General features: G+C 59.2%; 2 protein-coding genes and 1 long non-coding RNA gene across 7 annotated transcripts; 1 reads left to right on the top strand and 2 right to left on the bottom strand.

The window, feature by feature from the left end:
• Positions 1-879: 879 nt before the first annotated feature.
• On the bottom strand, positions 880-1,686 carry LOC131830507 (uncharacterized). The gene is made up of 2 exons (XR_009353181.1): positions 1,549-1,686; positions 880-1,135 (listed from the first exon to the last, which is right to left on the bottom strand). It is a non-coding gene; the product is annotated as an uncharacterized LOC131830507 (long non-coding RNA).
• Positions 1,687-1,837: 151 nt separating this feature from the next.
• On the top strand, positions 1,838-8,097 carry LOC131830498 (uncharacterized). 3 transcript variants are annotated; one of them, XM_059172741.1, is made up of 2 exons: positions 1,838-1,872; positions 3,727-8,097. In XM_059172741.1, exon 2 carries the CDS (start codon positions 3,793-3,795, stop codon positions 5,020-5,022), a length of 1,230 nt encoding a protein of 409 aa, XP_059028724.1. In that variant the 5' UTR covers positions 1,838-1,872; positions 3,727-3,792; the 3' UTR covers positions 5,023-8,097. The 3 variants fall into 3 exon arrangements, with proteins under 3 accessions (XP_059028724.1, XP_059028723.1, XP_059028722.1); XM_059172740.1 differs by having other exon boundaries at positions 1,846-2,052; XM_059172739.1 differs by having other exon boundaries at positions 1,847-2,111; positions 3,727-8,096.
• A 6,732-nt stretch (positions 8,098-14,829) lies between these two features.
• Positions 14,830-24,104, bottom strand: CALY (calcyon neuron specific vesicular protein). Of its 3 annotated transcripts, none has more exons than XM_059172743.1 (6): positions 23,956-24,104; positions 17,587-17,745; positions 16,421-16,534; positions 15,742-15,855; positions 15,232-15,587; positions 14,830-14,979 (listed from the first exon to the last, which is right to left on the bottom strand). In XM_059172743.1, exons 2-5 carry the CDS (start codon positions 17,719-17,721, stop codon positions 15,255-15,257), a joined length of 696 nt encoding a protein of 231 aa, XP_059028726.1. In that variant the 5' UTR covers positions 17,722-17,745; positions 23,956-24,104; the 3' UTR covers positions 14,830-14,979; positions 15,232-15,254. The 3 variants fall into 3 exon arrangements, with proteins under 3 accessions (XP_059028726.1, XP_059028725.1, XP_059028727.1); XM_059172742.1 differs by having other exon boundaries at positions 23,861-23,989; XM_059172744.1 differs by lacking the exon at positions 23,956-24,104 and adding an exon at positions 23,664-23,778.
• Between the last annotated feature and the right edge of the window lie 3,187 nt (positions 24,105-27,291).

The raw sequence follows: 27,291 nt of genomic DNA, 5'->3' as shown, positions 1-27,291 counted from the left end.
AGCGGAGGAGCTTCCCTTGGAGTCGCTTTTGGCCTCTCCGTCCTCCCTCCTGGCACCTTGCCAGTGCAAGCCACGCCTGAGCCCCGTTAGCGGCTGCTCACCAGAAGCAGGAGCCAAAGCCTGGAGGCCAGAGGCTTCTGCCCCTCTCCTCCCTGGCCACACTGGCTTCAGAAGACTGGGTGTTGGTGAGGGCTGGGTGTCCATCTGATGGTGGGAGACCGCAGGGCGAGCAGGGAGGGGTGAGCCCCTCGAAGGACTAGCTGTGAAACTCTAATATACGCACCTGGGCGGCTCAGCTGATTCCGTGGCCGGGGTCATGGTCTCAGGGTCCTGGGACGGAGCCCCGAGCCCAGGAACTCCCCCCACCCAGCCCAGTGGGCCCTGAAGCCCCCAGCACCGAGGCTCCGGGAGTCTGGCTTCTCCCTGTCGCTCTCCCCAAGCCCCTGCTTGTGTGATTGCTCTTTCTGTCTCTCTCAAATAAAATATATATATATTTAAAGATTTGATTTATTTGACAGGCAGAGATCACAAGTAGGCAGAGAGGCAGGCAGAGAGAGAGGAGGAAGCAGGCTCCCTGCCCTGAGATCATGACCTGAGCAGAAGGCAGAGGCTTTAACCCACTGAGCCACCCAGCCTCCCTCAAATTAAAAAAAAAAGAAATCTTGGGGCACCTGAGTGCTCACTGGGTTAAGGCCTCTGCCTTCAGCTCAGGTCATGATCCTGGGGTCCTGGGATCGAGCCCCACATGGGGATCCCTGCTCTGCGGGGAGCCTGCTTCCCTTCCTCTCTCTCTCTGCCTGCCTCTGCCTGCTTGTGATCTCTGCCTGTCAAATGAATAAATGAAATCTTAAAAAAAAAAAAAAAAAACTTAAAAAAAAATAAAGAAAAGAAAATCTTTATCCTCCAAAAAAGGGACAATTCTGGACGTGTGTGTCCCTCGAAGTCCTGTCATTTCAGGCAGGATTCTGTCAGCCGGGCATGTGGCCTTGTCCCACAGGACTCTGTCCTCACAGGGCAGACCACTCTCTCCACGCTTTTCTGGGGACGCGGCCGGGGTGTGTTCCCGAGCGGTCTGCAGCGAGTGCCGGTGTCACCAGCTCCGCCCGCTTCCAGAGCTCCGCGGGCCCTGGGTTGCCTGGGTTCCCAGGAATCGCAGGACAGGGTCTGTTCACTTGAGTGTCCTCAGCCGCGAGTGTGAACAGCCGTTTGTGAAGTGACCACAGCTGAGCCCGGAGCCCAGCCTTCGGGGACACACCCTTGGCTCAAGGGGGAGGAGGTCTTGGGAAGCGGAAAGGGCCCGGAAGGACACAGACGGCTACTCCTGTGGGTTCTGAGTAGAACTGGGGAAGGAGCCAGTGACGGGGTGTGGGGGGGCTTTGGGAAATGGTGTTGCGGGGTGCAGCTCCCAGGCTGCTTGGCCTGAGAGGGCAGGAGCCGGGGAGGTGACCTGAGCCTCCTGTGGCTGTTTGGGGAGGCCACCCAGCAACTGGGACCTTCTCTTGGAGGGTGCAGCCCGCCCCACGGGTCCACCCCTGCCCCTGGCCAGACCTGTTCCAGTGACGCCAGCCCGGAGCCACAGAAGCACCGCCAGTCTTTCCCATCCCGTCTTCCAGCTGGAGGGCCCGGCCCAGCAGCCGCAAGCCCAGTGGGTCTGGCAAAGTCACGTCGTAGGCACCCAGCGTCGCTTTCAGACAGATTCAAGAGCCCCGGATCTCCAGACCCCGGAGTCCCAGCCCAAATCTGCTCTGGGAAGGGCTGTGCCTCTTGCCCCGCCCACCCATCCGCTTCCACAGGGGGGGCTTCCCCGATTTGCTTCCTGTTTTCGGTTTCCCGCTACTTGGCTTCCTCGGAGACGCCTCTAGAAAGCATTGGGTACAAACTCCCTTCTGTCTGGGGAGAGCGCTGAGCGAGGGTCCCGGGCTGTCTGCCAGGCCTCCCCGAGGACAAGGACGAAGAAGACGGGGCGGTGAGGAGCCAGCCGGCCCAGAGTCCACACTCTTCAGGCGCCCGGGGCCCAGGACAGTGTCTGTCACAGCGCTTGACCGCCGTGGAGTAGGTGCCGGCTTCTCCTGGACAAGGGCCCGTCCTTACTACCCATTTGCAGGGTGCCGGTGAGAGAAGGGGGGGCCAGCCCTCCCTAGGGGGAGCCTGGGGAAGCCAAGCTTTCCACTTGTGTGCTCCAGAGCTGCCGTCCTTGGGTGCTGGTGCCACCTGGAAGGGGGGTGGCTTGGGGGATGGCCTGCAGCAGGGCTTGCCGGCAGGAAGGTGGACACTGGGGCCTTGTGCGAAGGCTCCAGCCCCATGCTGAGCTGGGCTGGGCTGGGGGATGTGTCCCCCCCATCAGCACTACGTGGGTGCCTCCCTCCCAGGGACCAGATAGAGCAGGTGGGGACCGGGCCCCTGTGGAAGCAGGGAGTGGGCGGACGGGCTCCTTCCTCTGCACTTCCCGGAGCAGGTCCCCGGTGGTCCTGACTCTGCTGCTCCCGCTCACCAGGAGGGGAGGGGTCTCCCTTGGCGATGGCCTGGCCAAGCGGCATCGCAGCCCCCAGTGTGCCCAGCGTGCCCGGGACGCTGTCCATCAAACCAGCTACCACGTGGGTGTGCAGGGCTGCAGTGGGCAGAGCTTCCGGGCAGGGTCACCTTAGCTAGCCACGGGCATGGGGAGCATCTCAGCCGTGAGTCCTGGGGAGACGGCGCGCAGTGACCCTCCTCTGACGCGGCAGGCAGAGCTCCAGTGGCTGAGCAGCAGCTCAGAGCTCTGATCACGAATCAGAGCAGCGGGAAGTGACGTGTGGCTCTGGAGCCACAGGAGAGAGTTCTAGTGTGTTCCGGAGAGTGGGACAGCCTTCCGTGCAGCACACATTACGGAGGAGCACTGACTCGGTCGGCTTGGGCTCTGGAACACAGCACACAGTCTGGGGACTTCGAGAACAGACGGTCATTTCCCACAGTCTGGAGACCGGGGCTCTGGGATCGGGGCGCCATTGCGCTCAGGGTCTGGGGCGGCCACCTGCGGGCTTGTGCCCAGGGCCTGCCCCTGCGTCCTCACTGCTGGAGGGGTGAGGGGTGAGGGCGCTCACCCCATCCGTGGGGCTCCACCCTTCTGCCCTCATCACCTACCAATAACATCACCTGGGGGTCGGGGCTTCCACACGTGAGTCCGGGGACACCAACATCCAGTCCACAGCAGCCCCTCCCGACCAGTAACCACATGAGCCGCCGCTGAAGAGACAGAAAGGACGGGACGGTGCAGCCACCGTGCGCCCCAGACCTTTCAAAGCCGATGTCGTGTGGACATCAAGGAAGCCCCCGCAGATGAGAACAAGGCTGAGTTCTCAGAGTTTACCGATTGGGGGTCCCATGCCACGTGTGTGTGTGTGTGTGTGTGTGTGTGCGCGTGTGCGTGTGCGCAGCAGAGACCGAGGGCAAGCAGGGGATGGGAGGCGTCCTGGTGGGAAGGGGGCTCAGGTGCCCTGATGGAGAAGTGGGACAGGGAGCTGGAAGACGGGTCTCCTGACGTTGGTCAAGGGAGCATGCTGGCTTTCTCCAGTGGGTCCTGAGTGGGTGGGAAAACTCACTGTACGGATCATTTCCTGGCAGGCTTGGCAAGTGGTTCGGGCGGTCGGTGGCTGAGCTGGTGGCCGCAGACCGTGGACCAAAGTCCTGTCTTGACGGGTGGCCTGCGGTCGTCTGCCCACCGGGTCAGTCTGTCTCCATCTCTTGCAGTCCGAGGGCGGACCTTCTCCGGAGACCAGAGGCAGCTCCCCGGGGGTGGATTCCCAGGTGGCCTCCATGGATCCTGGCCCTGGGGACGAGGGCGCGGCGCTGGCCATCTCCCCTCTGCGGTCGGGCGAGAAGTTCCACCTGTTTGTGAGCTACAGCAGCGTGGACGCTGTGTGGACGCGCGGGCTCATCGGCCGGCTGGAGGCCGACCTCCCGGGGCTGCGGGTCTGCCTGCACGAGCGGGACTTCACCCCGGGCCGGAATGTCCTGGAGAACATGGCCGAGTGCATCCAGCAGAGCCAGAAAGTGCTGCTGGTGCTGAGCCAGGACTTCGTGCGGAGCCGGTGGTGCCTCCTGGAGGCCGACCTGTCTCTCTTCGGCTACTGCCTGGAGAGGAAGCCGGTCATCCCCGTCCTGCTGCGGCCCTGCCAGGTCCCGCTGCACCTCAGCCACCTGACCTACCTGGAGGCCACGGACAGTCGCTTCTACCGCAAGCTGGGGCAGCTGCTGTGCCACGCCAGCCACCGCCTGGAGTGCGCCCTGCCCGCCCGGCGCCCGGCGCCCGCCCTCTACAGTGGGAAGGCCCTGCTGAGCCTAAGCTGCATCAACAGGGACAGCCTGCCCTCGTGGAAGGTGGGGTCCTTCAGCACCCTCGTCATCCCAGACCCCCTGAAGGAGGTGCTAGAGGACCCCGAGGTCTACAGGCACGCCCTGGGCATCCTGAACGGCGTGCGGTCCCCCAGGTCCTGCCTCCGCTACGTGGGCTGCAGGGTCCCGCTGGGCATCTTCCTGATCGTCCTCTCCTTGATGGCGTTCGTTCTCGCCGTCGTTCTGGGGCTGCAGAGAAGCCCGCCGGCCGAGCGCTTCTACCTAGTGTCCGCCACGGGTTTTTTCTGCCCTCTGCTCATCGTCCTGGGCGTGAACGCCCTGTGCTGGTTCCGGAGGTTCTCTCGGGAGAAGATGCGGGAGCTGGCGCTCCGGGTGGGCGAGGCCAACGTGCTGCTGGCGCCCCACTCGCTGCTGATGGGCTGCGACACCATGAACAAGCTCTACTTCGTGTACGTGCTGCTGGAGGACTGCCGCCAGGTCTTCCTGCGGGCCCCCGACGGCGAGGCCCTGTTCCGAGAGGCCCTGCTGCGCTTCTCTTCCAGCTACACTTGCTGCGTGGCCCACGCGCACTTCCCCGCCTGGGAAGACGCCCAGGGGACTCCGGGCCACCTGGAGCTGGGCCTGTGCTTCTGCCAGTTCGTGTCTCTGCAGCTGAAGACACCCCAGGGTCTTGGGGTTAACCCCGTGTGACGGCAGGAGGGGCTGCCGGGCCGTGGCTGTGGACATGGCCTCCCCGAGGCCCAGGTGGTGCACACAGGACCTCACATCTGGTCAGGACACTCGCCCTGCAGCCCTCACACTGGCCCAAGGGCCCCACGGGCTGCTCTGAAGGCACAGTGACCATGTCAGCCCAGCTGGCCCGAACCGTTTGGAAAGGGGCTCTTTGACGAGACTACCTGAGAGCAGGCTGGGGAGGCAGCAGGTCCTCTTAGGGTCTAGCCCGCTCCTCGGGAAGAGCTCGTGCCTGATGCTGTCGACACGGCAGGTTACCGTCCTGGGGGGACCAGGGCCGACGCGCCGGCTCCCTGTGGCCCTCTTCCTGAGCAGCGTTTACAGACACCTGCCCCTCCTCCCAGGACACATGGGGGCGCTGGCAGTGTGTGGGGACACCAGGCCACCCTCTGCCGTCAGGGCGCCGACACACACACTCATGCCTTTGCCCATGCCGTTGACTCTGGGAGCTCGTGGGGGGCCCCCTGCAGCCCCACTGTGGCTGGGAATGAGAAGGCCAGCGTGTGTCCTCAGCATGGACACCCGGTCAGACCCGAGTCTGCTCCTTCCCTGCCTCAGCCTGTCCCCAGCCTCGCTTTCCCAGAGGAGGGTGGCTATAGCCAGGTGGTACGCTCTCCAACCTTGTCCCCTCACCCAGAAGGCTGTGCAGACGTCACTCCCCACCCTGGGGTTTCTGGCCATCTGCAGACGCTCTCCCCATGAGAACAGAGTGAGGTCTGCAGACGAGAACATGAAACACGTGAGCTGGTTTTGGCTGTGGGGTCGGAGCAGGGGACACTACGACACGGCCCCCTCTGCTCTGTGCCCTGGGTGGGGTTGAGACCCTCACACTCCATGCCCATGCCCATGTAAGGGTCATTTGGGCTCCACAGAGGTCCCTCGGCTCCAGCAGAGAGCTAGGGCCAGACTTTGGAAATGGGGGGTAGCTGGGGCGCTGCCAGAGCCTCGGCTCATCTGTCTCTAAATGTGCAGGTGGCAGGGACTCTCCCGCTACATTTGAAGTCAGTGCCAGGCCCACGTCCCCAGCCCCCTTGGTGCCCTTGGGCCCGTGGCCAGGTGCTGCTCTGGCAAGTATTTGGCTCAGGCTGGTTTGCGAAAGCTCGGGCCCCAGACCACAGCCACGGGGCAGCAAGTCCCTCAGTGACCCCCGAGCAGCCCTTCTGGTCAACCGTGTACCTGCCTGCAGAGACCTTCTCACGGGCCCCTTAGACAGGACCTCACCCCACTCCACCCCACGGAGCTTACCAAACCCTGCTCTTGTCGTTTGAGCTGACCCGTCTGGTCCTAGCTCAGGAGCCCCAGAGCAAGCCACCCAGAGACCCTGGGAGCTGTGATCCTGCCTCGTCTGCGTAGGCCATGACCACACTGCCTTGACATGGCCTCTCCGGGCAGGCGCGCACCACCCCCAGGACCCGCCAGCAGCAGACTTCTCTATTTCAACTTCTCTCGTGGAAGCGCAGCAGATCCCGTGGTCTGTTGCTAAACCAAAAGTCCCCACCCAGCAGCCTGGATACACTTAACACGTGTTCATGGAACATGGAGGCTGGACTGTTCTCGTCTTTCCTGGGCCCAGGATAGCACAGGGAGGAGCCTGGCCAGAGGCAGCTGGTCGGGGGGCAGAGAAGGGAGGGAGGGGCTCTGGGCAAGAGGACAGTGTGAGGAAAGGCACAAGGTAGGACCCCAGGTCACAAGAGTAGCTGCCCAGGAGGGTCCCTCGAACCCAGGGCTCACTGGGTGAACTTTGGGTGCCAGAGATTTCTTGGGGGCAGTGCTTGGCACTGGGATCCACTCCAAGGGGTGCCAGCACCTGGTCTCTGAGATGTCCAAAGCAGGGCGCCTGGTCTGGGCCCCAGGCTGAGAAAGAGCCTCCCAGGAACAGTGGGGACCCTCCAGCCCCCACAGTAGTGGCACAGGATGAGGACCCAACAGCCCCACCCACACCCACTCTAGGCCAGGGCCAAACCCCCAGAGGGCACCCACGGCTCTCACAGGGTTAGGGTTAGGGTTAGGCTCTGTCTGGGGACGGTCCCTGGGGGCCTGCGAGCCAAGGCCTAGCTGCGGGCAGGGACGCCCCCGCTCCTCGGGCAAGCTGCGTGGTGATGGCAATCGCCCCACCCTACAGCGCTGTGCCGCGCGGCCCAGAGACAGTAGACAGAGGACAAAGAACTCCTGTCCCTTCAAAGGCCATGATTTTTAAGGTCATGAAATAACACACTTGTGCACACAATAAAGAGAAAATGCCTAAAGGAACCATTTTGTAGGACTGTTGGTCTCTTACTCTGGCTGCGGGACATCCCAGCGCTTTCAGATTGTGTGGGCTCAGGAAGGCCGCTGAGCCTGGGGGGCCCTTGGCCTCCAGCCCCGAGTCGTCTTCCAGTTCCCCAGGAGGCGTCTGGTCCGCTCTTGCTGGGATCTTGTGCGGATGGCCCGCTGGCCTGCGAGACGCGGGGGCGGGGCGGGGCGGTGTCTACTCCGAACACTCGTCCGACCTGGGGCGCCTGGAGGCTCAGTTGGTGAAGCGTCTGCCTTTGGTTCAGGTCAGGAACCGAGGCCCTTGTCAGGTTCCCCACTCAGCGGAGAGTCTGCTTCTCCCTCTGCCCCTCCCCCTGATGAGGGAGCAGGAGGCTGGCTGAGGACAAAGCAGGAGCTGGCGCCTTCACCCGCTCTTCACCCGCTCCCCTCCATACGTGTAGCATCCCTCAGGCAGCCCTGACTGCCATGAACAATAAGCAAATAGTTAACCTGCGGAGCTCACAATCCTGCTAGACAGGAGTCTCCCTTGGCTTACAAATGTCCTACATCTCACTAACAAAGACGATTGATAACAGGATTGTGACACCCCACCAAAAAGTCTCCCAACTATCTTAATGCTAATGGCTGGTCTAAAGACAAGATTGATCCAGCCACTAGGGCAAGGCCTCCGGCAGGCCTGGGACATCCTGGCACCTTGTAGGCATCTTTAGCATATGAAAACTCCACTGAAAGCTCCCTTCCCCTCACCTTCCCCCAGCCGCAGGGTTATATAACATGCCTACCCTCACAACGGGCAGCAGCCGCATCTCCGACTGCCCACGGGCTCTGTCCCCGTGCTCTAATAAATCACCTTTTGCACCAACAACGTCTTAAGAATTCTTTCTTTAGTTGTCGGCTCCGAACCTCCTCACCCCATCGAACCTGACTTAGGTTCTGGGACTTCATCACCCCTGCCCGTGCTCGCCTCTCTCAAAGACAGAAATAGAATCTTTAAAAAAAAATGCATCAGGTCTAACTCTGGCCAGTTCAAGGAGCCCTACTCAACCCCCCAGGACACCTGCCTCCTCCACTGCCACACCGAGGGACAGAGTCTCCTGCAGAGAATGTGCCTGGGGATCTGTCACTGGGATGCTGGGGGAGGGGCCGGAGTGAGAGGACACATGCGCGCACGTTTGCACGTACGTGTGCACATGCCTGGCCTATGAGTGTGTGTGCGTGTGCCCGGCCCAGGTGCATGTGTGTGAGTGCACGTGGGGCACATGCGTGCACAGGGGGCCCCGGAAGCATCACCACACCGCAGGACTCTGAGGGAGGACCAGCCTCTGTTCCTCTGTCTTCCTCAAGATGCAGCCCCCAGGGTCCCACTGGGTCCCACGTCAGGGCCCCACTGCAAGGCCCCCGGGAACCTGTAGTTCTAAGAGGTTCCAGCCGTGGCAGCCGACTGCAGTGTGCGCTAACCCTGTGAGCTGGGTCGCCCTCCTGACTACCCCCGCACAGGGCTCACCTTTCTGCTGGGCCGTGGCTGGCAGGTGCCTGGCTGGGGAGAAGGCTCTGTGCTCCCAGATGATGAGAGGACACGCTGCCGTGTCTCTGTTTCTGGGAGGGTGATGGCCAGCAAAGGCTCACCTGCTGGATCCCACCCCCGAATGCCCAGGCCTGGCCCTCAGTGTTTGCCTGACAGGGGGAGGCATGTAACCTTGAAGCGACCTTGAGGATAGTGTCCAAGGGCTGCACATGCGAGCTGCCCTGAAGAGACGGGAGGAGATGACTGGAACCGGGGACAGTCTCATTGGCGGGTGGTGGGGGTAGGTGCACCCCAGTGAACCTCGTGGGGTTGGCGGGCACATGCATGAACACCGTCCTCGACCGGATGCCGCGCTCTGTTTCCCGCTGGGTCACAGGGGAACCCACACCAGCCAAACTCACGTCCTGCTTAAATTACCCCCTCGCATGTGGGTCGCGCCGGGATGGGCGCCAGGGGACCAGGGCTGACCGTGCGTCTGATTACCCAGGGCTGCCTGGCCTGGACACAGCATTAATTCACAGAGGACTCACCCCGTGCCTGCGGCGTGTCCAGGAGAAGGACAGCTGGCCCCAAAGACCACAGTGCCCTGTGCGTGACTGCCCGTTTGACCTCGAACCGAGAGCCCAGCATTTCTTCCCCCTCTGAGCAGTTTCTCACATTGTCCTGAATCTCCTCATCCTGGGGGTCCTGTGTCAGGGAGCCCGTGAACGTGGACACAGTCTGTTTGTGGAGGAAATGTTGTAGCGTTGGGACATTGTATCTTACGCCGTCAACAACACGGGGTTGCAGGGCAGGGCTCTGGTTTGTGCAAGGGTTTTTATGACAGGTTTCTGTAAAACTGGGGGGAGAGCAAAACTCAAGGGACCCTGAGAAAGGAGCCAGGCCAAGGGCAGGAGGCCTGTCCGGTGCCCTGCGGGCCTGCTTCCTGCAGGCCTGGCTAGGTCTGCCCTGAGCCCTGGGAACACCCTGAAGTCCTGCTGGCTCCTGCTGAGCAGTATCAGTAACTCGAAATTTGAAGGGTTAAACTTTATTGCAATAAAGTGTGAGAGAGTTTCATTCAAGGTCTGACTAGCTCTGACTTCGCTGTGATGCTGAGCAGCTCCCAAGTGCTCACGGAGGCTTGCTGGGCAGGTAGCAGGTCCACACGACGTTCACAACGCCGAGAATGTGATGTACCCATTCAGGGTTAGAGCCTGAAATACCCAAGACATCTAGTTAATCAAGTTCAACACGTTTGTGAAAGGTCTTTTAAAAATTAGAGACTGACTATATCAGATGATTAAGTTAATGGCATTTTGATCACAGAGCACGAGAAGACTCACTAACAGAAACGTAACTGGGTTCACAAGTCAGCTTTTTTTTTTTTTTTAAAGATTTTATTTATTTATTTGACAGACAGAGATCACAAGTAGGCAGAGAGGCAGGCAGAGAGAGAGGAGGAAGAAGGCTCCCTGCTGAGCAGAGAGCCCGATGCGGGGCTCGATCCCAGGACCCTGAGATAATGACCTGAGCCGAAGGCAGCGGCTTAACCCACGGAGCCACCCAGGCGCCCCACAAGTCAGCTTTTAAACGGAGCTTGAAAGGTTGGGGACGCTGGGGGAGGGGTTCAGGACAGACCCCTCAGCCCGGGCCAGGCTGGGGGTCGTTGGGTGCTGAGGGCACTTCAGATCCTGCAGGCCCAAGACACACTCCTGTTCCCCCTTAACGACACAGAAGAAATTAAGTTGGGGTCTTTCCCCAAATAAGGGTGACAAGCAGATCGATCTCATCGGAGTGACCTATCTGCACGGCAAACCTCTGCCCTTCTTATCGCCCTGCGAAGAGCACCCTTTCCTCTCAAGTCCCAGGCCACCCCTTTCTGTGAGGTGACAGATGGACCTCATCTGCACGACTTTGAAGTCCCCACGCCTGCTGATTCCCCGGACCGCACAGACGGATGCCGTTAGGTTTGACTTTGTCCGGCGCCTCTGTCTCACGTCCATGCGATTCTCGCTCAAGCCAGACGGGCCTTTGAGGGGAGGGAATTGTTGCTCCCTGGCCCTGGTTTGAATTTTCAGGTATAAATCATGACATTTGTAAAGTAAAAGATTTTAAGTCAGCAAGACTGCTCCAGGGAATTTGCCCCGAAGGTAAATCTCTGCAGCACAGAGCACAGACGCAAAATTATTCACTGCAGGCGGGGAATGGGCGGGGGACCGTCCTGCCGGGTCAGGAGCCAGGAGAGCGCTCACACCGGCGGCCGGTGATTCTCAGTGCCTGTAAGGGACCGCGTGGCAATAAAAAATGTTCTTGGGGCGCCTGGGTGGCTCAGTGGGTTAAAGCCTCTGCCTTTGGGGGCACCTGGGTGGCTCAGTGGTTAAGCCACTGCCTTCGGCTCAGGTCATGATCTCAGGGTCCTGGGATCGAGCCCCGCATCGGGCTCTCTGCTCTGCGGGGAGCCTGTTCCCCACCCCCCTCTCTGCCTCTCTGCCTGCTTGTGATCTCTGTCCGTCAAATAAATAAATAAAATCTTGGAGAAAAATAAAATAAAAATAAAAAATGTTCTTGGCCCTTGTCCCCTTGCCCTTGGCAGGGCTCCGAAAACTCGGGATCTCGCGAGAGCCTGGGTGACTTTCATGACTCAGAGCCACGCCCGAGTTGACGCGAATGACACAGGTCTGGGTGGTGTGGAGGCTGCTCCCGCCTGGCCTGGGGGCCGGAGGGTGCGAACAGGGGCGACAGGCTCTGGGGCAAGGAGCTCGGGGCTTCCGAGGTGCGCCTGTGCCCACAGCCGGCGCCTCTCCCTGAGCTGTGTACTTCATCACAAACGAGTACCCCGCTCAGTGCTTTCCGGAGTTCTCAAAGTCGTAAGACAAGGCGTGATCCCCCCACTCGGTGGTCGAGTGGGACAGGAACGTGGGTGGCCCGAAGACCTGACGCTTGTGACGGAGCTGGAATCAGGCGGGCTCCTGAGACCAAGGCCTCCACTTGTGGGGTCTGTGCTAGTTCTGGGGAGTTGATGTCGGCATAGGACTGAATTGCAGGACACCCAGGCTGTGTCGGAGAATTGATTGTCTTGTGTGGGGGAAATCCTTACAGTGAAAAATGTCAAACGGGACAAATAAAATGGGAAACTGATTTCCCTCAGGGGCGGGAGGGATCCGCTCCCGTGTCGGAATCCTGTTAATGTTTTACATACTGAATAGTAGGATACAATCAATAAAATGGGGAAGGACCCAGAAACAGTGCAAGCCGCCATAGTGAGTCCGCTGGGTGTCCGCAGGGCAGCACAGACACAGGGACGCGAGGAGCACAGAGGTTTAACTACAGCTTTGCGCTCAAACTGAAGACAGACTCCAGAGCGGCCCCAACGCTAGTCCTGCGCATCTGAGACCCATGCTAGGGCTTACCAGTTTTGAAAAGGATGCCCGTGTTTTCTAACCCTAAGCAAACAAATACACCGAGAACAGGTTTTTCTGTGTTGGAGGGGGGCATTATCAGTAAGGGAGGGGGGAACTAGAATGAACCGGATGTTTTGGGGTTGGGATTAGAGGCGTCACTCCGAAGTCATGGAGATGTGTGCACATGGTTGGCGCACAGTCTACAGGTGTCTGAGCGTGCTGTGTGGACTCGTGGGGACTGATCCGTGCACGCACACACACTCGCACACCCATGTGCGTGTGTCTATGTGCACACCCAGATGCACAGAGAGGAGGGAAACGCAGGTCGTGCGTGTGTGACTGTGAACGTCATGCCTCATGTATCACACAGACCGCGCCGGCCCGATGCACCGAGGGGCCGGAGGAACACCCGCGACCGGCTCCCAGACCGCCGTGGCACCAGTCAAGCCTGGAGCATCTTCGTGCCAGAAAGTTAGGAAGTGCCCAGAGACGGACTGCCCTGAGCCAGCTACGAAACAACGTGAACACAAAAGCAAACACTGACGATGGGTTTAGCCGATCGGAAGATGGGAATCAGTGGGCCGCGCTGACGTACAAAAATGAAAGGGGAGAAGAGAGAGCTCGTCTTTACGTCAGCTAGCTACGAGTAGAAAAAATGCTGAATTCAGACAGTCGCCTCTTGGAAAATGCAGCATGACTGATCCAGACAAGAATCGCCGGGGGATGCTAAACGGGGGTTGGTGAGGACCAAAATACTCACATCGTCTGAGAGTATCTTCCCACAAAACGTGTATTAATTTCCAAAGGGCAAATGGTAAGGTCACGAGGCCCACCAAAGCCACCTTAGCAGAGTGATCTAAGCCAACCGCGGGGCGGACAAGCGGACCTCACGTGGCTCCTGACGCCCCACCCATGTGACACTGAGGGGACACGGCCTCACTCCTGGGGACGCAGACGCCGGCTGCTCGCGACAACACGCTTCACGCACGCAAGCTGAGGCCAGGCCACAGATGACACGGCCTGCGTGCCTCACGCCGTGAAGGTCACCACACACAGACTGAGCTGCCCCAGGGGAGAAACCACTAAGGACGGTGTGGCCGGCTCTTGGACCGCATCCCAGGCCAGATGGTTCTTTTTTTTTTTTCTTTTTTTTGCTATGAAGGACGTTGTTGAGACAGTTGGGAAAATATTACTAAGGAACATGAATTAAATAAGAGTATTGCATCAAAGTTAAGTTCCTGATTTTGACCATTGCACAAAGTGACGTAAGAACACGCCCTCCTTGGGCAATCCACACTGAGCTATTTAAGAGTTGAGAGGCGACTCTCTCCCCAAGGCTCAGAAGCACTTCGGTCAGGTGACAGTCACAGAGCCGGTACCTGCTCTGTCATCTTCAGATGACAGTCATGACTGGCAGGTGAGTGGATGGATGGATGGAGGGCTGGCTCGACAGACAGGAGCCCAGTGATGAGGGACACAGTACTCACAGCCCATCCCTGACCTGTCCACCCCCATGCCCCCCACCTGGCCTCCAGTGTGTCCGTGGTTTCTCAGAACACCTTGAACACCCGTCTCGCTTCCTGGTCACTGCCCCCCGTTCCATAGCTGCTCAGACCCCTCACCTCGCCTCCTTGGTCTGGAGGCTGGATGGTCTCACGTTGTCTGAGTGCCGGGCCCTGTGTCCCCCCACAGGACAGCACTAGGGCCAAGAGGGGCCTCCTCCAGGACTCTGACCCAGGTCACCCAACACTAGGTGGCCCCATTGAAAAGGCCGGTCTCTTTCCTGTCTGGTTCTTTTGCTTGAGCTCCCGAGGGTGTCCCCCCTACCCCCATCCCAGCCCTTGGTGCTAGGGCCTGAGCTCACCTCTCACCAGGTGGGGTATCGGGGCCTAGGATCAAAGCCTCAGAGGAGGACAGGTACTGGAGTAGGGGCCATGGTCAGGCCTAGCCGGGCAGGAGCAGACCTGGGCTTCACAGGGCCGAAGCAGAGGGGGAGGGGTGGTGCTGTGGGCTGGGTAAACGGACTCCTGCTAACTCCGACACCCTACGACCTCCCACCTCCTCTCTAGCTCCAAGGGAGTGGGCGGTGGGGGTGCCCTGGGAGCAGGGAGCCCTCTCATGTCCCAGGAAGGGGGTCACGTCCCCTCTTCAGTGGCCCAGGGCCCTGTGGACCCATGCATTCTCTCATTTCTTCAGTGACTCTCTGCTATGGGCGAGGCGGTTGGGTTGGGGTCAGGAACCGGGCCTGCTTGCTCAGAACAGGGGGATTCAGCCGCTCCTGTCAAATCCCGGGGGGTGGGGGTGTGTGTGTGCAGGCGCAGCGGGAGGAGGAGCTCTGCTGCAGGGGTGCTGGGGGAGTCAGGGCTGGAGCTCAGGTCCCAGAGGATTCCCTGAACAGCTTATTTCTTTGCAGCGAGCCCAGCAATGGACCACACAAAGCACAGTCCACGCTGGGTCTTGGCGCCCAGGCTGGCTCCCTGCCCGTCCACGCGGCTCTTCGGGATCCTTCAGGGGTCCCTCTGGGCAGTCGCGGGAGACAGACGGCAGGAAAGGAAAGAGACAGGGAAGAGACCCGCGGGTCGGAGGATGCTCAGGACAAACACGAGACCCAGGCGGATGTGAATCTTTACTTAGAGAAAAGCAACAGAGCTACAAGCTCGGGCTGGGGGCAGGGGCATCAGCGAGTTCTGGAAGCAGGAGCACGACCACAGCGCGGGAGAGCGGCGGGCGAGGGCGGTCACAGGTGCCGGCGGGGCGCTGCCAAGACAGAGGGGAGGAGGGGCGAGAGCCGCGCTGCGAGGCGGGCAGGTGACCCCCCCACCGCCCACCTGCGTGGTTAGGAGCGCGTGGCTGAGCCCCCCGCCCCTTCGCTTCCAGGTCGCGGGACACCCCCCCCACCTCCGCTTCCAGTTCACCCGGCATCCCCCCTCCATCACCCGCCCCCCCCCCCCCCCCCCGCACACACACTACGCCACCCATCAGTCCCCGCCCGGCCCCCAGCACACCTACCCGGGCTGCAGGCGCCGAGGCCATCACTGCGGGGCCGGGGGCGGGGCGCTGCCGGCCGCCTTCCGCGCCGCCTCTTTCTCTCCCGGCGCGGCGACCTTGCTGGGGGGCTCGGTGGCCGGCCCCGACCCCGCCCCCGCCGCCGCCGCCGCCGCCGCCGCCCCCGCCGCGCCCGCCTGGGTGGGCGCCTTGGGCCCTTCCTTGACGGCGCGGTAGCTCTCCCCCCAGGCCGAGGGCGTCTCGGTGCCGTGCTTGCGGCTCAGCGGGTAGGCCCCGATGGCCGCCAGGATGCTGCGGTGGCGCTCGGGGTCCATCTCGGTGTAGTACATCTCCAGGGTCAGCGGGGTGCAGATCTTGTGCTGCGGGAGGGGGCGGGTCAGGGGCGGCGCCGGAGGGGGTCTTCCCTCGGGGCGGGGGGAGGGCAGGCAGCGGGGACACGGGGCGGGGACACTCCGCCCGGTCGGCCTGGACTGCCCCACTCCCCAAGCGGTCCCGCTGCTCGCCAGGCCTTACCCGAAGCAGGAAGCCGTCGGGGCAGGTGAACTGGTCATACCAGATGGCCTTGTACATGATTAGGACACAGCCCAGCAGCGCCATGGCAAAGGCGATCATCCGCGCCGTGGGCAGCTGCGGGGCGGGTGAAAGAAGGACGCTGTCGCGGGGGTTGTGAAGCCTGGCGAGGGCAAGGGCAGCATCAGGGGCTCACTGGCCCCTAGGGGCAGGGGCGCTTCTAGCTCCAAGCCGGGGAGGAAAGGAGAGGGAGCAGCTTTCACTGATGGAAAACAAGCGGCTTTAGAAATGCTATGCTACAAAGAACAAACACCATCCTTTCGAGAGGAGAAAGTATTAGCCAGATGGGGGCAGAAGTGACCTTCCTTCCTGCGCACCAAACCCGAGTCACTAAGGAAGGGACACGTGAACCCCTGGGAAAAACGGGGCCCCCGCAGGAGCAGGGGCGGCCTAGACTGGCTCTGCACAGCGGGTCTGAAGGCAGCTGCTGCCCTCACCCCCTTTATAGCAGGAGGAAGGCTTCTGACTGGGCTGAGAGCAGGTGAGTAAGCAAGGGGCCCCCGCCAACCTGGCTGGTGTCTGGGCTCCGTGCCTGCAGCTGCTCCACCCTCCCCATCTCCCCTGCCCTGCCTCCCCCTGGAAGTGACCACTGGGCAGCATGGGACGGGGTTGGGGGGGTTACCCTGCGCCCTTCCTCTGGGTGGTTACAGGCCAGCTTCTGGGCCTCCAGGTCAGGGAACTTCTTTGGCTGGTCCGGGGAGGAAAGCTGATATTCCGTCTGCGTCTTGATAACCACCTGCAGAGAGAGGTGACCCAGGAAGACCCTAAATGGGGAGGACTAGGAGGGGTGCAGGGGGCCGCTGCCCGGCAGTGGTGTGGGTGCTGCCCAGCCACCAGGACTGTCTAGTGGGCTAGGCTCCCCTGGTTACAAGCCAAGACTAGGGGAAGAGGGATGCTGGATGCCTGCTGGGCCATGGCGGCCTGGGGGCCCACAGATGGAGCCCCTCAATCTGCTGACTGCCTTCAGTTCTAAGGGTGTCAGCTCTCCCTGCTAGGACTGCCCCGTAGCTGTTCCACAGCTCGGCTCCTTCCTCCAGGAAGTACACCTCCCCCTCTGGCTCCCAGAGTCTCGAGGCCCCTACCACGATGTGGCCCAGGCAAGTGCTGTGTGAGCTCCCAAGGGCAAACAGTGGGCCCACCTGTCTGTCGAGAACAGGGTCCAGCACTAGAGCAGACACCACTGAAGCCTGCCTAGATCCCTGGAGAACTGCCCTCGGCCAATGGGTGGGGCACACCTGTCAACGCCTGAGGTCCCCACCCCGTGGTCCCCAGACGAAAGTTGACTGATGTGGGTACAGATGGCTGCCGCCTGCCCTCCTGCTGGGACAACTCCTGGTGATGGTCACACTCCAGAGCGCAGGTGGGGTGAGGCAGGGCCACTCCAGAGCTGGGCCTGCTTCCTCCAGATTCCTCCAAAAGCTGCGCTCTCTCAGTCACGGCCCAAGCACCCTGCCTCGGGCCCGCAGGGAAGGCATCTTCCTTGCGGAGACCCTGCCGGGTGGCACCATGTGTTGGGCACTGTCTGCAAGATGGCATGTGAGTCCTGACGGTCAGCCTGCAGCCAGTCCCCCCCTCACAGTGCACAGGTGACTCTGGGTGACCAGCTGGAGAGCTGACCAGTTCGCACAGAGAGCCTGTGGCCAACTAGGGTTCTGGCCCAGCCCAGCCCTTCCTCTGCTTGCTCTCCTGTGTGCTGAGGGGAGACCACATCTAAATAACCCGTAGCCCACGGCCCTCTATTCCCAGGACAGGCTTGGAACGGCCCTTCATGCCAGCCGAGGCCCTCACCTGGTCAGGGAAAGGCGGCTGGAGCTGGCTCACATCCAGGGGGCTGATCAGAGGGACGCTGTCCGTGGTCACCCCGTCCTGGTCCCCGGGGTCTTTGCCCGGCTTGCCCGAGAAGCTGCAACCCAGCTTCACCATGGTGAGCGGTGGTCCTTGTCCTGTCTGGAGGTAGTCACATGTCACTGCCCGCTCACCACCTAGCAGATGTCCACGCGAGCTTGCGAGGCTGGCCCCAGTGGACACTTAAAGGGAGGATGCCCAGAAGAACTTGCATTCTCTCGGTAAGTTTCTGTGTTATCATGCCAGAGCAGGGAGGCCACGCGCAGACAGGCCCTCCTCCGAGGCCAGATTGGGCCTCTGTCCCTTCCTGACTTCTGGTCTCCCCACGGGCCCCAGAGTTGGGCACCGGGTGGTGTCTCTGACTGGTGAATGCCCAGACACTCAACACTGGCGCAGTCCGCCGGCCAGCAGATTCTAGCGCATACCCTGAGAGCAGCTACCTTGCTCAACGACAATGACCCCAGGGAGCCTGGGGGCTCCGTTGGTTCATGGTCCGACTCTGGATTTCAGCTCAGGTCATGATCTCAGGGTCGCAGGATCGAGGCCCACATCTGGTTCCCTGCTTAGTGGGGAACCACCTGCTTGAGATTCTCTCTCTCCCTGCCCCTCTCCCACCTCTCTTTCTCTTAAAGAAGTAAGATCTTTTTAAAAAGTCATTTGATTAATTTCAATAATATCTGGGTGGCTCAGTGGGTTAGGCCGCTGCCTTCGGCTCGGGTCGTGATCTCAGGGTCCTGGGATCGAGTCCCGCATTGGGCTCTCTGCTCAGCAGGGAGCCTGCTTCCTCCTCTCTCTCTCTGCCTGCCTCTCTGCCTACTTGTGATCTCTGTCTGTCAAATAAATAAATAAAATCTAAAAAAAAATAATATCTGGAAAAGTATTTGACAAGATTCAACATCCATTTATTATTTTGAAAGTCTATTAGCACTCTAGGGGCGTCCTTAATCTGATTGATAACGGCCAGCCACAAAATTCCCTACGCCAACCCTTACTGCTTGTGAACAGTGAAAGCTTTGTCTTCAAGATGAGGAAGGAGATAAAAAGGCCTTTTATTATCAGTTCTATAAACCATGGTGCTGGAAGTCTGAGCCAGGCTGTAGGGGAGGAGAAGCGGACGGGAAAGGCCTGGAGATCAGGCGATACAGTCACTGCTCACGGACTGGACGTCGTGTGTGTAGAAAATCCACGTGAATCTGTGGACCCATGACCAAGCCTGGAGGGAGAGTCCAGCAGGGTCCGTCCAAGGCTTTTATATTTCTATGTAGCGGTGACAAAAAATTAGAAAATAAGCTTTTGAAAGACTCCATTTAAATGGTATTGGAAATGTCAAATGCTCAGGAGAAGACTTCAGGGCAATGGGGGAATCCCACATGGAAAATCATGGAAGACCTCAGGCAAGACATCATTGACTAAGACGAAGGGAGACCCAACTTCCTTAATAAGTGGGGAACAAAACGGTCATGGATTTTGGGAGGTTCCAAGTTTAAACATGTTCCTTTTCCCCCAAACTGTATCTGTAGGATGAATAAATGCCAGTGGACAGGGCGCCTGGGTGGCTCAGTGGGTTAAGCCGCTGCCTTGGGCTCAGGTCATGATCTCAGGGTGCTGGGGTTGAGTCCCGCATCGGGCTCTCTGCTCAGCAGGGAGCCTGCTTCCCTCTCTCTCTCTCTCTCTGCCTGCCTCTCCATCTACTTGTGATTTCTCTCTGTCAAATAAATAAATAAAATTAAAAAAAAAATGCCAGTGGACAGCCCAGCAGAATTTCTGTGTGTGTGAACTCGCCAAACATCGTAATTTTGGGGACAAGAACACATGTGACATCTTGTGAATGAGCAAGAGGGGACTCATCTGCAGGCGTCCAGCTTACACGGCTGTGCGGTCCTGATGTGGATGCACAAAGCCCCATGTGACACACACATGCATGGACCACGGACTTGTGACAGAGTTGCTGTGCAAAGCAGGGGGCATGGCCGCCTGTGGATAAACTGATGTCCACATGGAAAACAGGGCACCTAAGCCCTGCCTCTCTGCACACACAGAAATCTACTCCAGGTGGGTATGCCTCAGTTGGGAAGGCATCTTGAAAGTAACACAGGAGAATATTTTCCTGGTCTGGGGGAGGGAAGAGTTCCTCAATATGAAAATTAAGTATCAACCATAAAAAGACTACATTAAAATTAAGAACTCCCACTTATCCAAACATAGCCTTCAAAAATGGAAACAGAAAGCAAGAGTGGAGAAGATATTTGGAACATGTCATGGCAAAGGACCTGAGGCTCATCTACCAGAAATGCTCAGGTCCTAACCCCCACTACTTGTGAGTGTAACCTCACTAGGAAACAGGGACCTTGCTGATGAGACCAAGTGAAGATGACGTCATACTGGATTACGGGCCCCTAGCCCATTGACTGGTGTCCTTACAGAAGGGGGAAATTTGGACACACACAGGGAGGTGGTCATGTCCAGAAGGAGGCAGGGGTTGGAGGGAAGCATTCACAAGCGAAGGGATGCCTGGGGTTGCCAGAGCTGGCAGAGGCAGAAAGGATCCTTCCCTGGAGCCTCAAAGGGAACACAGCCCTTCTCAGCCCTTGATTTCCAGCTTCTTGCCTCCAGCGCCTGTCAAAGAAGAAATGTCTGTTGTTTCAAGCCACCCACTTCTGCTCATGCATTACAGCCACCCAAGGAAGCCAGGACAGGCAGATGTCTGTCTAAAGAGTGTGAAGAACAGCTCGAGCTGATAAAGAGAAAGAAAGAGAAACCTAATTGGAAAATGGACAGCGAAGGATTTCAAATGTCCATGGATACTAACAAGCTGCCCCCTCATTCGTCCATGAGGGAGACAAATTAGAACCAGCTTAAGATACACCAAAGCCCATCCAAGTCCAGGAGAGCTCAAGGAGCAAAGGATGCCATGCAGGTGGCGTGGACCCACATAATCCACACGTGTCCAACTGTGACCAGCCCTCACTCCAGGCGGACACCCAGCACGCACGAGCGTGGAGAGCAGCGCTGTTCCCAGAAGTACTCACCACCGCACAACATCCAGAGGAAAGCAAGTAAATGGATGAGGCATTCCTACCCAGTGAAGGGTCACAGCTGCGGGCAGGCACAGCCCCAAAGCCCACCAGATGAGGCCAACAGAAGCCAGGCACAAAGGCAGCTTCAAGAACAAGCCATCTCTAACCATAACCTTTAGGAAGCAATCACGGGCAATTAGGGACATGCACTCTGGAGGTCCAGAGGAATTCATTGCTTCTGAGTCTGGAGAGTCTGGGGGGGGGGGGTCTTTGGGGGAGGGAGCAGCTTCGGGGAGAGGTGGGATTTCTAGTCTTCACTTCGATGGTGGATGACTGGGGAGCACTTACCTTCAATCATCAGGCTGCACGTCTTTTTTATGTCCTCTTCTGAATAGTCATTGTATTTCACAACAAAAAGTGTTCCAAATGATTGAAACCAACAACCAAAGGACAGCAGGTTGGTGGCGGAGGCCCACCTACCCCATACCCTCCAAGTCCAGGATTTGGACCCTGACTTTCGCCTGAACAGAGAAAGTGAGCCCCTTGGCCATGGTGGCCTGGTTGTCCCTCGACTACCTTCCTTGTGAGGACTCAAGGGCAGAGCCCCAGGGGCTGTGCTCCCCTCCCTGGCCACCGCCTGCACCCATCCTGCAAAGACTGCTGTGCCTCTGAAGCCCCAAACACCTCTCCCCCTCCCCCCCAGCACAGGTGCCCACCAGGCCCAGAGGTGACCCAGCCTCTCACAACCCAGACGCCAGGACAAGCAGGGTGGGGCTACAGGACGGGGGAGCTCCCACCCAGAGCAGAGAGATGCCGGGATGGAGAGTGTGCCCAGTGCTGGGCAGGGAGATGAGGGCTGTGGAGGATGGGGGTGGGCGGGGGGGCGGGTAGCAGGAGCCGCACTGTGGGCCCTGCGAGATGCGGCCGGCTGGGCAAGAGGGGCCACCCCCTCGTGGGCTTCCCGCCACGGAGGAATGTCCCCTTGGGGCCCTGAGCTGGGGCCCTCCCTTGGATTTATGCGCCAGGCCCAGGGCCCTTACAGGTCAGCAAAGCGCCCCCAACTCCACTCCCTGGCTGGAGAACTTTCCCTGAGGAGTTGGCAGGGGAGCGGCCTGGGGAGGACTCACGGACGCCTCCGCACCTGCCGGACAGGCGGGTGATGGGTTATTCTTCACGCGGACCCCGCGACAAGGTCCCCTCTCTGTGAGGCAGAGATGGACCCGGGGCCATCGGAGTACAAATATGAAGAGGTCGGGCTTTCCAGCGCGAGGAGGAAAAAGGCTCAGAAGCGCCGGCAAGGTGCCACGGAGGTAGGGACACGGAGGTAGGGACGGCAGGGAGGGGTGGGGTGGGGGAGCGGCAAGTGGCCAGGGCTGGAGGAGCTCCGCAGGGGCGGGAGGGGTGTGCCACTCCAGTGCGAGGGGGCCGGGGGCCTTCTGGTGTCAGTGCCCCCGCGGCTCACCAGTCCAGCCTGCCATCCGCAGGGGAGAGCGCGGAGGGGCAGAGTGCGTGACCGCCCCCAGCCCCCCTGCCCCGCAGCCCCGCAGCCCCGCAGCCCCGCAGCCCCGCAGCCCCGCAGCTCCGCCACTCGGGTTGGTGGCCACGCCCGCTGGAAGGCTGGCCCGGGTCTGCCCAGTCTCCCCACAGGAGGCCTCCTCCTACCAGGAGCTCCGCCTCTGGGGTCCTCTACAGCCAAACCTAAGCTCCAACTCCTCCGACAAGGCGTGACGTCTGTGTTACGTCACCGCGGGTTTCCATGGAAACGGAGCCGGGGATGACACATCTTCATGAAGGAAAGGAGCCATTTGGGGCCTTCTGGACTCTGCGCGTCTGGTTCCAGGCCTCGTGCCCCAAGCAGAATGCCGGGGAAGGGGCTGGGCTGCGGGTGCGACCCCCCCTGCCCCCGAATTCATCTCCCTTGCTGAGTCATGGGGGCCTCCGGGGAGGCTGGCTGGGCTCATTCACACCACAGACACAGCTCCGCGGACTAGGGGTTCGCCCCCTCTCCTCCCGCTGCCCCCCGTCCGCCCTGCGCTGTAATAGTCTTCTCCAGCGGCTCATCTGCTCCCCACCCCGTGGACTCGTGGGTGGGGGCGGTGTAGGCTCCTCTCCGATGTTTGGGGAGGGGGCAAGGGACAGGTGGGGAGGCTGTGCGGACGGACCGACGCACGCAGGGAGAGGCGGGACGAGGGCCCTGAGCTGAGCGCACTACAGAAACCCCGCGGCAGATCCGCGGGCGCGGACTCGCGTTCACCGCCCCCCTCGTCTGCTGCGTCACGCAGGAGGGCGCGCGCCCGTGCGCAGGGGCGCGGGCTTGTGCGGGCTGGGCGCGAGCGTCCCGCGCCTGTCGGGAGCGTGCATGTCACTGCGGAGCGCAGGGCACTGCGTGCTTTGCTGAAAGCCAGCGGAGCACGCGCCTCCGCCCCCGCGCCCCTACACCCCGCCCCCCGCCCCAGCCGCAGCCCTGGGGCCGGTCCTGGGTTCGGCTTTTGGTTCAAGGGTAGGTGAACTGCGAGCGCAGCCCACGGAGGAGGGCTCCTGGGAGGAGAAGCGCGGGGCGGCCCCCAGCTTCGGCTTCCCACACACCAGCCACCTGTGGCCCCGCGTCCTGGGGCTGCGGCAGGTGGTTCTGGAGAAAGACCCCTCTGCCTGCCTCCTGACCGCCACCAGCCGCCCCCGCCACGGCCACCCCGCTGTCGGTGCCAGCAGAGCTTCTCCGTGATCTGTGCCTCCGCCGCCTTGTGCCTCCGCGCCCCGCCGCCCACCCCCCGCCACTCCCCCCGGCCCCAGGTCTCTCCCACCCTCAGACAGAGCTGAACGGATTCTGGAACCGGCACCCCCTCCCCACCTCGGGGACGCCCCCCTCCCAGTGTCTCTCTCAGACCGTGGCGGGCGCCTTGATGTTCAGCAGTCCGACCCCCCCACCCCCAGCGCGCCCGCCGAGCTGCCCCACTGTGCGGAGATCCGGGCAGCCGTCGGGTCTGTGCAAGGCTGGATACCTACGGTTCTTCAGGAAGGTCCGGGCAGTGGCTCACCCCGCGGAGGCCCCCGATCGTCCGGGAGGCCTGGGGACAGCTTCCCCGCTCCCGTCAGCCGAGACCCCAAGGGAGGACCCCGGCTCGACCTGGCCGCCATTGGGTCAGGCGCAGTGACTCCCCCCATCCCTGCATACGCATCTCGCACACGCACCGCACACGCACCTGTACACGTAGCTCACACACCCGTGCACACTCCCCTGCACACACTCGGCCCCCCTTGTCCCCGCTCCACAAGGAGAAAGGTGGAAATGGCTCACAGGCGGCTCCAACGGCAGCTGCTGCACGATGCGGTCGCAGGACGAGGATGCGGAGGAAGGATGCGGTTCCAGACGCTTCGCAGCCGGGGCGGGGCGGGGGAGGGGCCGAGCCGAGACCGAGGCTGCTGTTGCCTGGAGACGCAGGCGGAGGGACGTGAGCATTTGCGTCTGCCGCCCCGCTGCGCCCCCACTGCGCCCCCCCTTCCCACTTCCCACTCGAGCTGTGCGGGGTGGGGGGGGCAAAGCCTACTACGCACACATCACACACTCACACCACCTCACTGCAGGGGAGCGCACACCCTGGCCAGCCGAGCCTGGGCGGCTTCTCCGCCTGGAGGTATCCGGGCTGCCGCCCACCCTCCACCCCCGGCCTTGGTCAGGTGCTCAGACTTTCCTTCTTGCTCGCCTTGGTTTGGCCTTCACACCCCGAGAGGAAGGCCTCCTCCTCATGTCTCAGCGCCTGAAGCCCCGGGGCCGTCCGCGTTCCCGGGGCAAGCCTGGCCTTCTTGGGCACCGTTGTGCCTGAGCCCCTGCGCCGCGCCCCCTTAGAGAAGGCATTTCTAGGCATTAGGTAGGCCATGGAGTGCGGCGCTCCGCCTGGCTGGGGTCGGGCTCCACATCCCCGGCTCCGAGCTGATGGAATACAGCATGTTACCAGCGACTGGCCCCTTCTGCTGCTGAATAAAATGTAAATAAAGCCACGGTCTGGCTGGGCCCCTTTTATCCACCGGTGGGCACCTGGACAGTCTCCAGCTTTGTCTACAGTAGACGGTGTTGCTGGGAACGTCCTCCGTGTGTTTGTGTGGACATTGGCCTCACTTCTCTGGGTGGGTACCTAAGAGTGGAATTGCTAGGCCAGATGGTAGCTTAGGTTGAATTTTTAAGAAAATGCTAACCTTGGGGCGCCTGGGTGGCTCAGTGGGTTAAGCCGCTGCCTTCTGCTCAGGTCATGATCTCAGGGTCCTGGGATCGAGTCCCGCATCGGGCTCTCTGCTCAGCAGGGAGTCTGCTTCCCTTCCTCTCTCTCTTCCTGCCTCTCTGCCTACTTCTGATCTCTCTCTCTGTCAAATAAATAAATAAAAATAAATCTTAAAAAAAAAAAAAAAAGAAAATGCTAACCTTTTCCCAACGGGGCTGCACCATTTTACACTGGCACCGGAAATGTCTAAGGGTTCCACTCTCTCCACCTCCTGCTAATACTTGTTACTGTCTTTTTGCTAATGCCAGATGGCCATCTGTGGTTGTCAGCTAGGGCCACCATGGCCGAGTGCCACGGACTGGGTTGGCCACGCCGTGGGTTCCCTGCGATGCTGGAGGCTTCAAGCTTGATGCCAAGGGCAGGGCTGGTTTCCTCCGAGGCTTCTCTCTCTGGCTTGTCTTCAGACGGCCGCCCCGCTGTGTGTGCCTGCGGTCATCTCCTCTTCTTATAAGGACGCTAATCAGAATGGATTTGGCCCACCCATATGACCTCATTTTTTTTTTTTTCAAGTTCATTCATTTAAGTAATCTCTACACCCAAGCTGGGGCTTGAACTCAGGACTCCAAGGTCAAGAGCCGCATGCTCCCCTGACCGAGCCAGTCAGGTGCCCCCCCAGAGAACCCCATTTTAACTTAATGATCTCTTTAAAGATCCCATTTCCAAATACAACCACATTTGAAGGTGCTGAAGATGAGAACTTCAACATAGGAATTTTGGGGGAAACAATTCTGCCCTAACGCCGACCTTGTGGGCATGTAGTGATATCGCACTGTGTTTTGAACCTGATTCTAATAACGAATTAGTTATCAAACTAATGATATTAATAACGAATGAAGCTAGCTGAGCATCTCTTTATGGTTTTATTAGCCACTTATATATTTTTGGTGAAATACCTGTTCAAATATTCCAAATATTTTTCAGTTGGGTATTTTTGTCTTATTATTGAGTTGTAAGAACTCTTTATATATTCTGGATACAAGTCCTTTATCAAATAGATGATTCACAAACAGTGTCTCACAGTTTATGATGTGTCTTTTCACTTTCTTGGTGGTGTCTTCTGAAGTGCAGAAGTTGGTCATTTTGATGAGGTCCAACATCCATTTTTTCTTTTATGTACCATGCTTTTGATGTTGTATTTAAGAACTCTTTATCTAACCCAAAGTGATGAAAATTTTCTCGTTTATTTTCTTCCAGGGGTTTTATAATTTCAGGCTTTACATTTAAAAATGATGCATTTTGATTTTTTTTTCAAAAAAAGGCTCCACCCAGCATGGAGCCCAGTGTGGGGTTTGAACTCACAACCCTGAGCTCGAGATCTGAGCTGAGATCAAGAGTCGGACACTTACCCCATGGAGCCCCCCGAGCGTCCCACACATGTGTTTAGATCTGTAACTTCTTCTTCTTTTTTTTTTTAAAGATTTTATTTATTTATTTGACATAGAGAGATCACAAGTAGGCAGGGGGGCAGACAGAGAGAGAGGAGGAAGCAGGCTCCCTGCTGAGCAGAGAGCCCGATGCGGGACTCGATCCCAGGACCCTGGGATCAGGACCGGAGCCGAAGGCAGAGGCTTAACCCACTGAGCCACCCAGGCGCCCCTAGATCTGTAACTTCTCTCAGCGCTAGTCTTGTGCTTCTTTCATTAGATTTATTCTTATTATTTCATTGTTTCCAGTGTTATTATGAATCAACTTTTCCCATAATTTCAATAAAATTTTTCATTGCTAGTGAATAAAGACAACTGATTTTTGTATATTGATCCTATAGCCTGAGATCTTGATACTCGTTTATTTATTTTTAGTAACTTCTTTTTGGATTCCTTAGAACTTTTCTAAATATGGGATCACATCCTCCTCAAATAAAGACGGTTTTACTTTTCCATTCCAGTTCAAGCGGTTTTCTTCTCTTGCCCCACTGCTTGGCATCGACTGTACGGCGCTGAAGAGCCGCGTCTTCATATCCAACCCAGTCTTAGGGAGAAAGCTGTCAGTCCTACACTGAATTCGGGTTTGCTGTGGTGTCTTGTACAGGCCTCCTCATCAGGCATGTTCCTAGAACAGTTCCTAGTTCCAGCTTTATCATAAGTGGGAACTGGACTTTGTCAGATTCCTTTTCTGCGTCTATTAAAATGCTCATGTGTTCTCTGTCCTTCATTTTTTGGGGGGGCTCGATCCTAGGACCCTGAGATCATGACCTGAGCCGAAGGCAGAGGCTTAACCCACTGAGCCACCCAGGTGCCCCTCTGTCCTTCATTTTATCAGTATAGTGCAACATAGTAATTCATCTTTGAATATTAAATCAGTTTTGCCTTCCTAAAATAAATTCCTTTTTATGTGTTTTAATATTTTATTAAGAATCT

This window comes from Mustela lutreola, chromosome 4 (genome assembly GCF_030435805.1).
Source record: "Mustela lutreola isolate mMusLut2 chromosome 4, mMusLut2.pri, whole genome shotgun sequence".
Lineage (NCBI taxonomy): Eukaryota > Metazoa > Chordata > Mammalia > Carnivora > Mustelidae > Mustela > Mustela lutreola.
The sequence above is the reverse complement of the archived record's forward strand: the minus strand, read 5'-3'. Positions and strand labels throughout refer to the sequence as shown.